The 12,622-nt window shown below is 42.8% G+C and overlaps 1 protein-coding gene across 1 annotated transcript; it reads left to right on the top strand.

Annotated features, from left to right (window-relative positions):
- Nucleotides 1-238: 238 nt before the first annotated feature.
- FOXL3 (forkhead box L3) lies at nucleotides 239-4,699 on the top strand. Its single transcript, XM_033962914.1, has 3 exons — nucleotides 239-345; nucleotides 3,086-3,254; nucleotides 4,156-4,699. The coding sequence occupies exons 1-3, from the start codon at nucleotides 239-241 to the stop codon at nucleotides 4,624-4,626; spliced, it is 747 nt and encodes a 248-aa protein (XP_033818805.1). The 3' UTR covers nucleotides 4,627-4,699.
- Nucleotides 4,700-12,622: the final 7,923 nt, after the last annotated feature.

Here is a 12,622-nt window from a genome sequence, read left to right as displayed (position 1 = left end):
TGCAAACAAAATATCCCAACAGACTGGCTGTCTGGGAGTCAGGAACTACAAAAACAACTTCCACCCAAGGCGGAGGGAGGGAGGGGAGCAGAGGGAGCCCAGGCTAGGAAGTGAGAGAGCATCAGAGCATCTCGCTCCCCCCCCACCCCCCCTCCCAGGACCAACAGCAGGCTGGAGAGAGAGGCTGAACAGCAGGAGACAGGACACAACAGGGCTGGCCAGCAGAGAACCTGAAAAAATGTTTGATAACACTCAGTATCCTTACAACTGTTTTAACTATGATGGGGATGATTACCCAGCCTGCAGCTCTGATGAAGAAAAGAAATTCACCCGACCTGCATACAGGTACTGTAACCAAGGCAGGATACCAATGCTGAAATAGAACAGACACATATAGACAGTATATATATATTTTTTTTTCTGTTTCCTTGCTCTGTAAGTTTTGATCAACAACCAGGAGTTTTCTTTATCTCAAGGGATCTTCTCCGTTGTGTTTTGTTTTTTAAGAACCTCCCTATCTGATTCTCCCTGGATGAGAAACCTTCTCCCCCCCAAAAAAGCTACAGAATCTCACTGTCAGAACAGAAGAAAATCTAACATTGATTTCCTACTTTTACAATGCAAATTGCATTAGATTTTCTCTGTTCCAGTGGAGTAAGGGCTGTATAAGAAAATTCATCTTACTTTTTTGTAACTTAAGCGTACTAAAAAAAAGTTCTCAGACGAAGCTACTGCAAGCGTTTCTTACTTTTTATTGGCTTGTAATTGTTTCTGGTATAAAAACGCGCATCGTTTCTCAGTTATCAGAATAGACAAATCTTAGGTCGATATTAATCTCAGCAGCATACCCTAACCAGGTAACTGCAGGGGAGTAATCATCAGACAGAGACTCCCATTCAAGGTCGGAGCTTTAGTATGTTGTAGGATCTACTAGAAGAAAGAGACCTTTTGCAAGTGTCATATAAGAGCGCCAGTACGATTCCCCGTTCAAAAATTAAAACTTGCAAACGGACAAGATATGGTGAGTAATTAAATTCACTGTGAGTGCAGCAAACTCTCCTTTGCAGCGACCATTAAGGGTGAAAGAGGTTATTGGGGATATTTCATATCAAGGCTGATTTTCTTTTAAGACTGGGGCTTTATCGAGTATACTGAAATAGCCTCTACTGGGATCAAACACTGGACGGTTATGGTGTGTTTAAATTCTGCATGACGGACAACGGAAGAAGGGGGGCTAGCCCCGAAAGTAGAACAGCGTACAGAAGAGGAAAGAGAGATGTCAAAAACCCACCGACGGTCGCATTTATTCAATGCCTAAATAGTAAAAACCAGCACAAGTCCTTGATCTCAAAAAGCGCATATGAGGTCCCAAAAGTGGAATCCTAGGAAAGTCCCAACCAGGATCCAGATTTCGCCTTCCCCAGGGGACAACAAATAAACAATGGAAGTTAGATCAACATCCACTTTTGGGACCTCATATGATTTTTTTGAGATCAAGGACTTGTGCCGGTTTATTATTTATTTGAGTTTGTGTCATTTTGTTTAAACAGATCACGCCTTTTTTTTTTTTGTATGGTTGTTTAGTTCTTTACCTTGTCAGTCTTACAAATAACCGTGAAATAACTTAAACAATACCAAAGTGCATAAGAAAGTATAGTTGACTGCAGCAGAATCTTCAGAATACTAATGTGGCTTTATGTTTCAAGTTTATTAATATTATCACAATTATCTGGTCGGTTTACAATAACAAGAGATAAAAATTATTTTAAAAAAGTCATCGATCCTTATGCCGCGTCATATCAATTTCATTTTCAAACATGCTTATTCTTCTTTAAACTTATTTTTATATAAAATTTATTTTTTTTTTTTTTTTACTTTCCAAATGTGAATGTTTCCAGATGATTTCTGAACAGAATAGTAAATTGCTTAGCTTTGCATCGTCACCTCTCCAACAAGATATCCGTTTCAAATAACCTTTATCAGGGACGAGATGAGTTCAAACTAGAACACCCGTCTGGTGTCACCCAGTAGTTCCACAAGCTGCAAAGTACTGGGCAATGCTAGACGGGTGTTCTAGTTTGAATTCGCCTCGTCCCTGATGAAGCTTGTTTGAAACGGATATCTCTCGTTGGAGAGGTGCCGAAGCAAAGCTAAGAGCTCCTTTTACAAAGGTGCGTAAAGGCCTGAACGCGCGGAATAGCACGTGCTAAATTGCCCTGGGCGCTAGACCTTAACGCCAGCGTTGAGCTGGGGTTAGCTCTAGAAGCGTAGCGCGGGTTTAGCGCACGCCAAAAACGCTAGCGCACCTTAGTAAAAGGCGCACTAAGTAATTTATTAAATATCAAAATTCTGTCCGGAAATCAGCTGGAAATATTCACATTTGGAAAGTAAAAAAAAAAAATAAAATTTCATAAAAATAAGTTTAAATAAAGAAGGATAAGCGTGTTTGGAAATGGAATTGATATGACGCGGCGTAAGGTTTATTATTTAGGTATTGAATGAAATGTAACTGCCGGCTGGGTTTGATAACTCTCTTGCCTCTTCTTTATGCTGTAAATTCTGCATGACCCACGCAGTGAACTCACCCAGTGCAGGTGATCGAGGCATGCAGCATCCCAGACTTCAAGAATAAATGGGATACCTATGTGGGATCCCTACGAGGGTCATGCCAAGGGATAGGGTCACTAGGGTATAGACTTGAAAGAGCGGGTCAGTAGAGTGGCAGTATAATTACAATTATACTTAAGGGGGTCAGTAGACTTAAAAGGGAGGGTCAATAGTGTGGGCAGACTTGATGGGCTGTAGCCCTTATCTACCGTCATCTTTCTATGTTTCTATGATTACACCGTCAACAATTGCTCTGAGAAAGTGCCGCTAGCAGTATCGAATTCAAAGAGCAATCCTTATAGACTTGTTGCGAAGGCACATGTGAGCAGCAGGTCACTGAGAAATGGTAAAACGTCGGCAGCTGTTGACTTTAATAATCACTAGAATTTTTCTTTTTTCTTTTTTTTTGATACAACGAGGTCTATACGTTGTGCTCGTCAACCTCGATTTCTAACCGAGATTATTTCATTGCTTTCAGCTACATTGCCTTGATTGCCATGGCTATCCAGCAAAGTCCGGCGAGCAAGGTGACCCTGTCCGGCATCTATGACTTCATTATGAAGAAGTTTCCTTATTATAGATCCAATCAAAGAGCGTGGCAAAACTCCATCAGGCACAACTTATCCCTGAACAGTTGTTTTGTAAAGGTAGGAATGATCATAGCAATGTTTGTGTATGCATTTGATGACTTGGCGAAATTACTTCGTAGGGAAAGACCTTGGTAAATGTTGGTGAAGCAGGGACCAAAGGGTTGGCAGCCTTAGTAGCCTGTGGCTACAGATGGCACGGATGGCAATATCAAGTAGGATATTCAATGATTTATGAACCAAAGCAGTCAACAGTAGCAGTGCAAATGATTAAAATCTAATTTTCAGAGCTTTTCGTACAGCAGGGCCAGAATATTTTACCTGTCCGACCGAAATTAAAAATTTGTTATACCGCCTATTCAGGCTTCAAGTTAATGTATATAATATAATAATAATTTTTAAAAAAGGAATACATTAAGGTCTGTAAACAATTAAAAGATGAACTAGACATTTGAACAAATGGGAGAAGGTTAGAAATACATTATTTATAGTAGAAGATAACTGAGAAATACAAAAGGTAGGAGGGGACAAGACTGAAATCTTTAAAATTATAGGACAGCATCCTTAAACAAAAAGTTTTTTAATTTGGATTTGAAATAGGTTAGAGAGGTTTCTTCCTGTAGTTGATTTGGTGCAGAGTTCCAGAGGGAAGACGATGTAACTGGCTGTACGCATCGTATTGATGTCTCTTAGTGAGGGGATTGAGAGCAAGTTTGGGGAGGTAGAACGTAGGGACCTGTGAGGGCTGTATGGTATAAGGAGTTTACTTATGAAATCCAGGTAATTGGAGGCACGAGTTCTGAATGTTAGTAAAAAGATTTTGTAGGTAATTCTGTGTTCGACTGGAAGCCAGTGAGCTTTAATTAGAAAAGGGTTTAAGCATTCTCTCATAGCACTAGAGAATTTAGACAAGAGTTTCTGAGAAATGTGCAGACACTGAAATGCTTTTGCATGCATGCAGGTCCCCAGAACGGAAGGGAACGACAAGGGGAAAGGAAACTACTGGACTTTTGCCTCGGGATGTGAATCCATGCTGGACCTTTTTGAAAATGGGAATTATAGAAGGCGACGGAGACGGCGGAATGTGAAGAGAGGACACAGAGAAGGGAGAGCAGACCAAGTGGAAAGCCCTGCGTCTCCTCACGTTTTAGCACTGGATTCTGGCCTGCACGACATTTCTTGTGCCACCAGCAAAACGGATGCTGAGCCCGGGCAACTCGAGCCACACGGCTTCTTCCCAAGTGAAATGTCCAGCAAACCAAGGCAAAGCAATCCCTCCCTTGGAAAATCTGACTCTGAAATTAAATTTAGCATTGATTATATCCTGTCATCTCCAGATCCGTTGCCCACCTTAAGATCTCAGTTCAGTATTCAAGATAGCAAATATCAACTAGAGCCCCAGCAACTCAGTCTGCAGTTTTGGACAATGTGACATTCCTTCCTGACAATAAGGCAGGAAAAGGCTTCCGTTAAATAGAGACGAGCCTGGTGCCCCTGTGGTAACATCAACCTGTCTTCCTTGTATGTACTAATCCACTGTGGTAGGTAGAATTGATCAACCAACTGTGATTTTCATCAATAGAACTTATTTTCCATTAATTAAAGTCTAATATATGCCAAAATGTTTACTTACAGTCTCATTCAGGATTTTGAAATATGTCCAGATTTACCAGCTTCATACGATTTACTGAAAGGCCGTTTGCTTAAGTTCATTGATTTGGATTCTCTTTCTTTCTCAAATGAACTGTTTTAGGTGTCATATGCTTGGTGATCGAAAACAGTTGTATAAATCAGGGATCTCAAAGTCCCTCCTCGAGGGCTGCAATCCAGTCGGGTTTTCAGGATTTCCCCCAATGAATATGCATTGAAAGCAGTGCATGCACATAGATCTCATGCATATTCATTGGGGAAATCCTGAAAACCCGACTGGATTGCGGCCCTCAAGGAGGGACTTTGAGACCCCCTGGTATAAACGGATGTGCAGCTGAATCAAGAGTGTCGCGACTCTTTCTCCCTCTTATACGAAACTGAAACAGCAGTTTGTAATGGCCTGCGCTGCTCCCGACGCTCATACGAACTCAATGGGCGTCGGGAGCAGCGTGAGCCATTCACCGCAGCTCCCTGGGCTAGAAACTGCTATCGCAGATTAATAGAAGAGACCCTTTATTCAGATTTCACGTATTTGATCACCAGTTATTATACGCATTACTTGTTCATACTATGGATGCCCTCTGGATTACCCTATTGTAATGCAGCTTAAACTCCACATGCTACTAAACTGAAATCACTATTTTAATAAATTTAATGGCCAACATTATCGTTTTAGTAACTGGGAAGCAAATGATGCAACAGAAAATGTTAGGTACCTGCGTACATGCTAAAAAAAAAAAAAAAAGAAATCATTTATCCTGATTAAATAAAAAGCCAGAAAATTTATCTAGAGCAGTGATTCCCAACCCTGTCCTGGAGGAACACCAGGCCAATCGGGTTTTCAGGCTAGCCCTAATGAATATGCATGAAGCAAATTTGCATATGATGGAAGTGATAGGCATGCAAATTTGCTTCATGCATATTCATTAGGGCTAGCCTGAAAACCCGATTGGCCTGGTGTTCCTCCAGGACAGGGTTGGGAACCACTGATCTAGAGAGCCAAAGAGTTTTTGCAGTCATTCTAGCTTCCCCGTGGCGAAAGGTATTTTCGAAGCCCTTTCTATGGGCAAAGCAGAGACTAATGTTTAAGGTTTTTTGTGGGTAATTTGGGGAGGCAGCCGAACAATTTCCTGCATATTAAAAAAACAAACAAACCCCATGCTGTGCTGATTCCAGACAGTCAAAAAGGTAGCCACGGCCTGAAAAGGCAGAGTTTAAGGTTCCGCGGTTGCAGTTCAAGTTTATCAGGGCAAATCTGCGTTACCCAGCAGGCATTGCCCTGTTATCCACTTAACTTTCTCTAGTTCGATTCAGTGGTTAGGAAATGCCTTGCACTGCTTTTCCCAAAGAAACAGGCTCGCGTAAAAGGTGACCGTCTCTGGGAAAAGGTGACTGAAGTCTCAGATGTTGAGAATGGCCATTTTTTCACCTATTGATCCATAAGCAGCTCTTTATTTTATTTGTTCATATAAAAGGATGAGGGTTAGACTTGTATTACAAACTGTTTGCCCTAATAGAATTCAGTAAAGCCTCGTTTGTTTATTTTTGCTTCTGGGGCCTTTGGTCGCCTTTTCCCAGAGACAGACTTCCTTCCCTTTGTGGTCTAATTGGTAAACTATTTTCAATGTTGGACTCAAAAGCACCTAACATACTGTATTGACATCATGCACTAAAGCAGGGGTCTCAAAGTCCCTCCTTGAGGGCTGCAATCCAGTCGGGTTTTCAGGATTTCCCCAATGAATATGCATGAGATCTATGTGCATGCACTGCTTTCAATGCATATTCATTGGGGAAATCCTGAAACCCCGACTGGATTGCGGCCCTCAAGGAGGGACTTTGAGACCCCTGCACTAAAGGGATAAATCTATAACAGTGCATGTACTATAGGGCAGGGGTAGGGAACTCCGGTCCTCGAGAGCCGTACTCCAGTCGGGTTTTCAGGATTTCCCCAATGAATATGCATGAGATCTATGTGCATGCACTGCTTTCAAAGCATATTCATTGGGGAAATCCTGAAAACCCCACTGGAATACGGCTCTCGAGGACCGGAGTTCCCTATCCCTGCTATAGGGGCTGTTTATTGCACTTATTTAAAGCCTGCATGTAAAGAAAAGTAGATGCCCACGTGACAGAGAGCATGGGTACATCTAGGCAATAAGAGACCCAGCACTGCCTATTCCAGCTTTTCCCCAGAATTTGATATAGAGACCACTGCGGAATCCTTGGTGTCTCGTGCCTGCCATATCAGGTTCCAGACTCTTGAATGCAAAAGAGCCAAGCCTGTGCCCCAGCTCCTTATGGCAGGAGTGGATTCTGGAGCAGATACTCTGTATGACATCATTGGAATCATGAACAAGGCTTCAGCTTATTCATTCTCAGTCCGCAGAATACCCAGACCAGACTATGAGCGGACTTTCTAAGGGCAATTTTTCTTTGGGAAAGGGCTGGATGATCTTATGACTCAGAGTAGTAGGGGGCAATGTCTGGAAAGCAGTGTATACTAATGCTCGAAGTATGGGAAACAAGATTCTGGATCTAGAAGCTGTGATGGGAGAAGAGGAGCTGGATATAGTGACAATCACAGAGCATAGTTCACAGAGAACCATGACTGGGATGTAGCTATACCGGGCTATAATCTTTTCAGGAAAGACAGGGTAGGAAGAAAAGGAGGAGTAGCAGCAGCGTTATATGTTAAAGATCATATTAAAGCCACACAATTGCAGGATCTGCAGGACAAGGAAGAGGCACTGTGGATCAATTTGGAAAGAGGGAATGGTGAATATATACACCTTCCAATTAAACAAATACCATCAATAGATTGTAACCTACCCTATCTAACTGCATTCCATATGTATTTTTCATACAGTTCTTCACTGTCAGTTTAATTTCCATCCTATAAGTTCACATAGAATTTTTCTTTTTTCAACCATCTTTATTTTCTCTTCTTTATTAATTTCCAGGTACTTTAGTTAGATTGTGAGCCTTCGGGACAGTAAGGGAATTTTTTAAGTACCTTCTTACTTCTCATTTATAATCTTAATGTATATTTTCTTCAAACCGCTTAGAACCTAAAGGATATAGCGGTATATAAGAAATAAATTACATTACATTACATTAATAGCCCTATAGCTATTTTAAATGCCCATGCTTAGACATTCTATAATGTACATGCACACAAGTCCACCCACATGCGCACTGGCTAAGTACACTTTACTTATTGCACGCATTTCGTATACCGTCTAAAATCTAGGTGGCTGCCAATATCAACAACAATCATAAAATTCCATAAAATCAACAAGCATTCCGCGATAGCGGTTATTAGCGCAGGGAGCCACGCTGAATGCTACGCGCTGCTCCCGACACTCATAGAGTTCCTATGAGCGTCAGGTGCAGCATTCAGCGCAGCTTGCTGCGCTAAGAATCGCTATCGCAGTTTAGTAAAAGGGGGGGGGGTGTATAGTCAGACAACGCTCGTTATCTGCATATCTATAAAGTCCATAAAGATGAACAACGTGCATATACGGCGGTCACATGCCCTGAGCAGTCCTGCATTTTACATATAGGCATCAACAAATAGTTGTGTCTTGGGTAGTTTCTTAAAGCTGACACAATCTGTGCACAGTCTCAGATGTCCAGGCAGATCGTTCCACAGATCTTCGCCAGCGATACAAAACATTTTCATCTTTGAAGTCACATATCGAACTCCTGTTTCCTTAATTGCTGTTATCAAATTTGGTGCAAATGGTCAGAATGAAGAGGTCAATTGCATATGTAAGTACCTACTTACATGTGTCAATGACTAGAATGCTGACGTTTACTCGCCTTAAGACACTACACATTGCAGTCTTTTGCCCAGTGTGCAGGCAGCAATCAAAAAAGCAAGCAGGATGCTAGGAATTATTAGGAAAGGGATGGTAAATAAGACCAGGAATATTATAATGCTTCTAGATTGCTCCACAGTGTGACCTCACCTTGAGTAGTGCAGTCAGCTGTGATCAATGTATCTCAAAAAAGATTTAGAGGAATTAGAAAAAGTTCAAAGAAGAGCGACCAAAATGATAAATGGAACTGCTTTCATTTGAGGAAAGGCTAAAGAGCTTAGGTCTCTTCAGCTTGGAAAAGAGACGGCTCGGGGGAGGGGGGGGGACGGGAATGATTGAGGTATGCAAAATCCTGAGTGGTATAGAATGAGTAAAGGTGAATCGATTTTTCACTCTTTCAAGAAGTACAAAGTACAAAGACCAGGGGACACTCAATGAAGTTATATGAAAATGCTTATAAGACAAATAGAAGGAAATATTTTTTATTCAAAGAATAGTAAAGCTCTGGAACTCATTACTAGAGGATTTGGTAACAGTGGTTAACGTGGCTGGGTTTAAAAAAGGTTTGGACAAGTTCCTGGAGGAAAAGTCCATAGTTTGCTATTGAGCTAGATATGGAGAAGCCACTGTTTGCTACTTTTGGGATTTCTTCCAGGTCATTATGATCTACATTGGCTACTGATAGAAACATGATACTGGGCCAGATGGGCCAGTGCTCTGACTCAGTACAGCTATTCTTATGTTCTTATGCTTCCTTATAGAATGACCCTCCCTAACTGCCATGGAGTAGCTCACTGGTTGTCCATCAGACATCACTTGACCTATAAGATTCTGTTTTGGGTCTTTAAGAGACGTTCACTTCAATCTCCCTCTTACCTTGACAATCTTTTGATACTTTACCTACCATCACGCATTCTTCGCTCCTTCCAGCAAAACCTCCTCACAGTCCCATCGGTAAGTGATATCACTTACGCTTCTGCCCGAGATTGTATCTTTTCAGTTATCGTCCCAACACTTTGGAACGCACTCCCAAATCACATAACACTTGAATCAAACCTGGAACGCTTCAAAACTTTCCTGAAAACCTTCCTCTTTTCTAACGCCTTCTATTGCCCCTCCCCCCAGATCTACTTCACCTCATTAATACAGAGCACAGGGCGGGGGAACAACATGTTTCTCCTACTTCCCCTACTTATTACTAACTTCTCTAAAAATTGAAATATGTGGCTTCTACTTCTTCTACTCGCCTTTCTCTTCTCTAATGAATACATTCTTTCTCCTGATATAACACTATAATAACACAATTGTAAACAGCATAGATGTTGCTTAATGCAGTATATCAAAGACAAAATAAACTTAGAAACTTCTCTGTCCCCCCCCATCCGCTCCTTCCCCTCTTGCTGCGTGTGCCTGCCCCTTCCCTTCCCCTCCCCTGTACCTCTTTAACGCTCCCGGCGCAAGCACTAACCCCAACCTGCCGCTCGTGCGAGCGTCAGCTCTTCCTGTGATGTCACTTCCTGGACCTGTGCCTAGGAAGTGACGTCAGAGGAAGAGCCAACACTGACGCGAGCGGCAGGTTGTGATTGCTGCTCACGCCGGGAACGTTAGAGAGTTATGGGAGAAAGGAAGGGGCACGTGCATGTGGTAGTGGGGGAGGGAAGGAGAGGAGGATGGGTGCTGGTGCCCCCACCAAGATGGCACCCTGGGCGGACCCACCCACCCTTTACTAAGCACCTCCACAGATACAAAATAGGTACCTGTATTTCATATGTAAACTGCTATGATAGTAACCACAGAGAAGTGGTTTATCAAATCCCCTCCCCTCCCTCTAACATGAAATTCATATTAGAGGATAGTGGGGGGGTTGAGGAGAGTGGCCTAGCAGGTAAACACAGAATGGTTAACGATTCCTTAGAATCACAGTTAATTGCATTCCTACTAAGAACATAAGAATTGCCGTTACTGGGTCAGACCAGTGGTCCATCATGCCCAGCAGTCCGCTCCCGCGGAGGCCCCTAGGTCAAAGACCAGTGCCCTAACTGATACCAGCCCTACCTGCGTACGTTCTGGTTCAGCAGGAACTTGTCTAACTTTGTCTTGAATCCCTGGAGGGTGTTTTCCCCTGTGACAGACTCCGGAAGAGCGTTCCAGTTTTCTACCACTCTCTGGGTGAAGAAGAACTTCCTTACATTTGTACGGAATCTATCCCCTTTTAACTTTAGAGAGTTCCCTCTCGTTCTCCCTACCTTGGAGAGGATGAACAGCCTCTCTGTCTGTCTTTATCTACTAAGTCTATTCCCTTCAGTATCTTGAACGTTTTGATCATTTCCCCTCTCAGTCTCCTCTTTTCAAGGGACAAGAAGCCTAGTTTCTCTAATCTCTCACTGTACGGCAACTCCTCCAGCCCCTTAACCATTTTAGTCGCTCTTCTCTGGACCCTGTGTTAGCAATATATTTGCTCTCCTTGGTTCTAGGGACAACCCCATTTGCCAAGAAATGATGCCTGTAGGGGATAAAATTCTATAAAAATGAGCCAACGGCTGCCACATACGCATGTAAATGAGCAGATTGCAGGCATTAACGCACCAATGTGAACTCCACTAATATGGAACATGGGGATGTCGCTGGCCAGACTTTACGGTAGATGTCCTACAAACAACGGGATGATTGGATAGGCTGGAGTGAGCTTGGACGGCAACTTCAGCATTTGGAACCTAGGACAATACCAGACTTTATAGTCTAAGGCCCAGAAGGATCAAAGAGGAGACAAATCATGTATTTTTTAAAATGAGTATTACTAATGGGCAGCCTGGATAGACCTTTCAGGTCTTTATCTGCCGTCATTTACTATGTTAATATTCTGGTTACCCACTGTTCTTTTAAAATGCCTCTGAATGCAGTGGCATGTAGTTTGAAGGTGGACATGCAAGGAGGTGGTGTCTGGCGCATGAATTTTATTTGCGTTTGGCTCACACCTTTTCACTTGTACCTCAAGGTGAGTTATTTTCAGGGGTACTACCGTAGGTATTTCATTGTCCTCGGAGGGCTTATAGTCTAAGGCAGTGTCTCACACGGTGGTGTGCCGCAAAGAGATTCTGGCTGTGCCGCGAGAGATTCCAGAATTGATTTTTAAAATTCCCTGCACAAGAAATCATTCATAAAATAAATATACGCTAGAATAGATGACGTCTATGTCATGTGCGCAAGAGTCTGTCACCGCCGGCGCATCTCCGCCGCCTCCGCCCCCCCCCCCCCCCCCCCAGCGTATCTCTGTAAATGTTCTCCAACTCAAACAGCACCTTCTGCCTGCTGCTCGCACCAGCCTTGGCTCTTTCTGACATCGCTTCCTGTCACGGGAACAGGACGTGACATCAGAAGGGAGCCGAGGGTGGCACGAGCAGCAGTTGCAAGATGCCACTTGCATCTGCGAACATTTGCAGAGGTATCATTTCAATTATAATATGCAGTGAAAAACATTTGCTCCGTTTAGTGTGCCGGAGCTAAAAAGGTTTGCAAGACACTGGTCATTATTCAATGTGGTTTGACTGGGAAGAGAGACTCCTGCCTGGTTAAACCCTGCTGAGTTGGCCAGCTCTGATATTCGGCAACGCTTAAGTGGACATTACTGCAGAACATCCACTCTAATTGGCCACTGAGAAACCAGTTAGGAGTCTCCGCGTATCAGTACATTTGGATTAATTAGTTTTTCCACATATCTTCAACCCAAGGACTAGCAGGGACCCCTGAGGAAGACAGTCCTGTCGAAGCACGGATCATATTGTGTCCAGCTCTCCCAGCGGACTGGGTCCTAGAGGTTTTTAATGTGAATTACTAAGTTGTTTTACCAATAAAGCCAATCTCAGGATCATCACTGTTCCACAGTGTTTTTTGTTTCTCTTGGATTTTTTTTCCTGTGGACTCCACGGGGTCAATCTCTTTGTTCTTGTTTACAAGTGG

The sequence above is a fragment of the Geotrypetes seraphini genome, chromosome 11, assembly GCF_902459505.1.
Source record: "Geotrypetes seraphini chromosome 11, aGeoSer1.1, whole genome shotgun sequence".
NCBI lineage: Eukaryota > Metazoa > Chordata > Amphibia > Gymnophiona > Dermophiidae > Geotrypetes > Geotrypetes seraphini.
The sequence above is the reverse complement of the archived record's forward strand: the minus strand, read 5'-3'. Positions and strand labels throughout refer to the sequence as shown.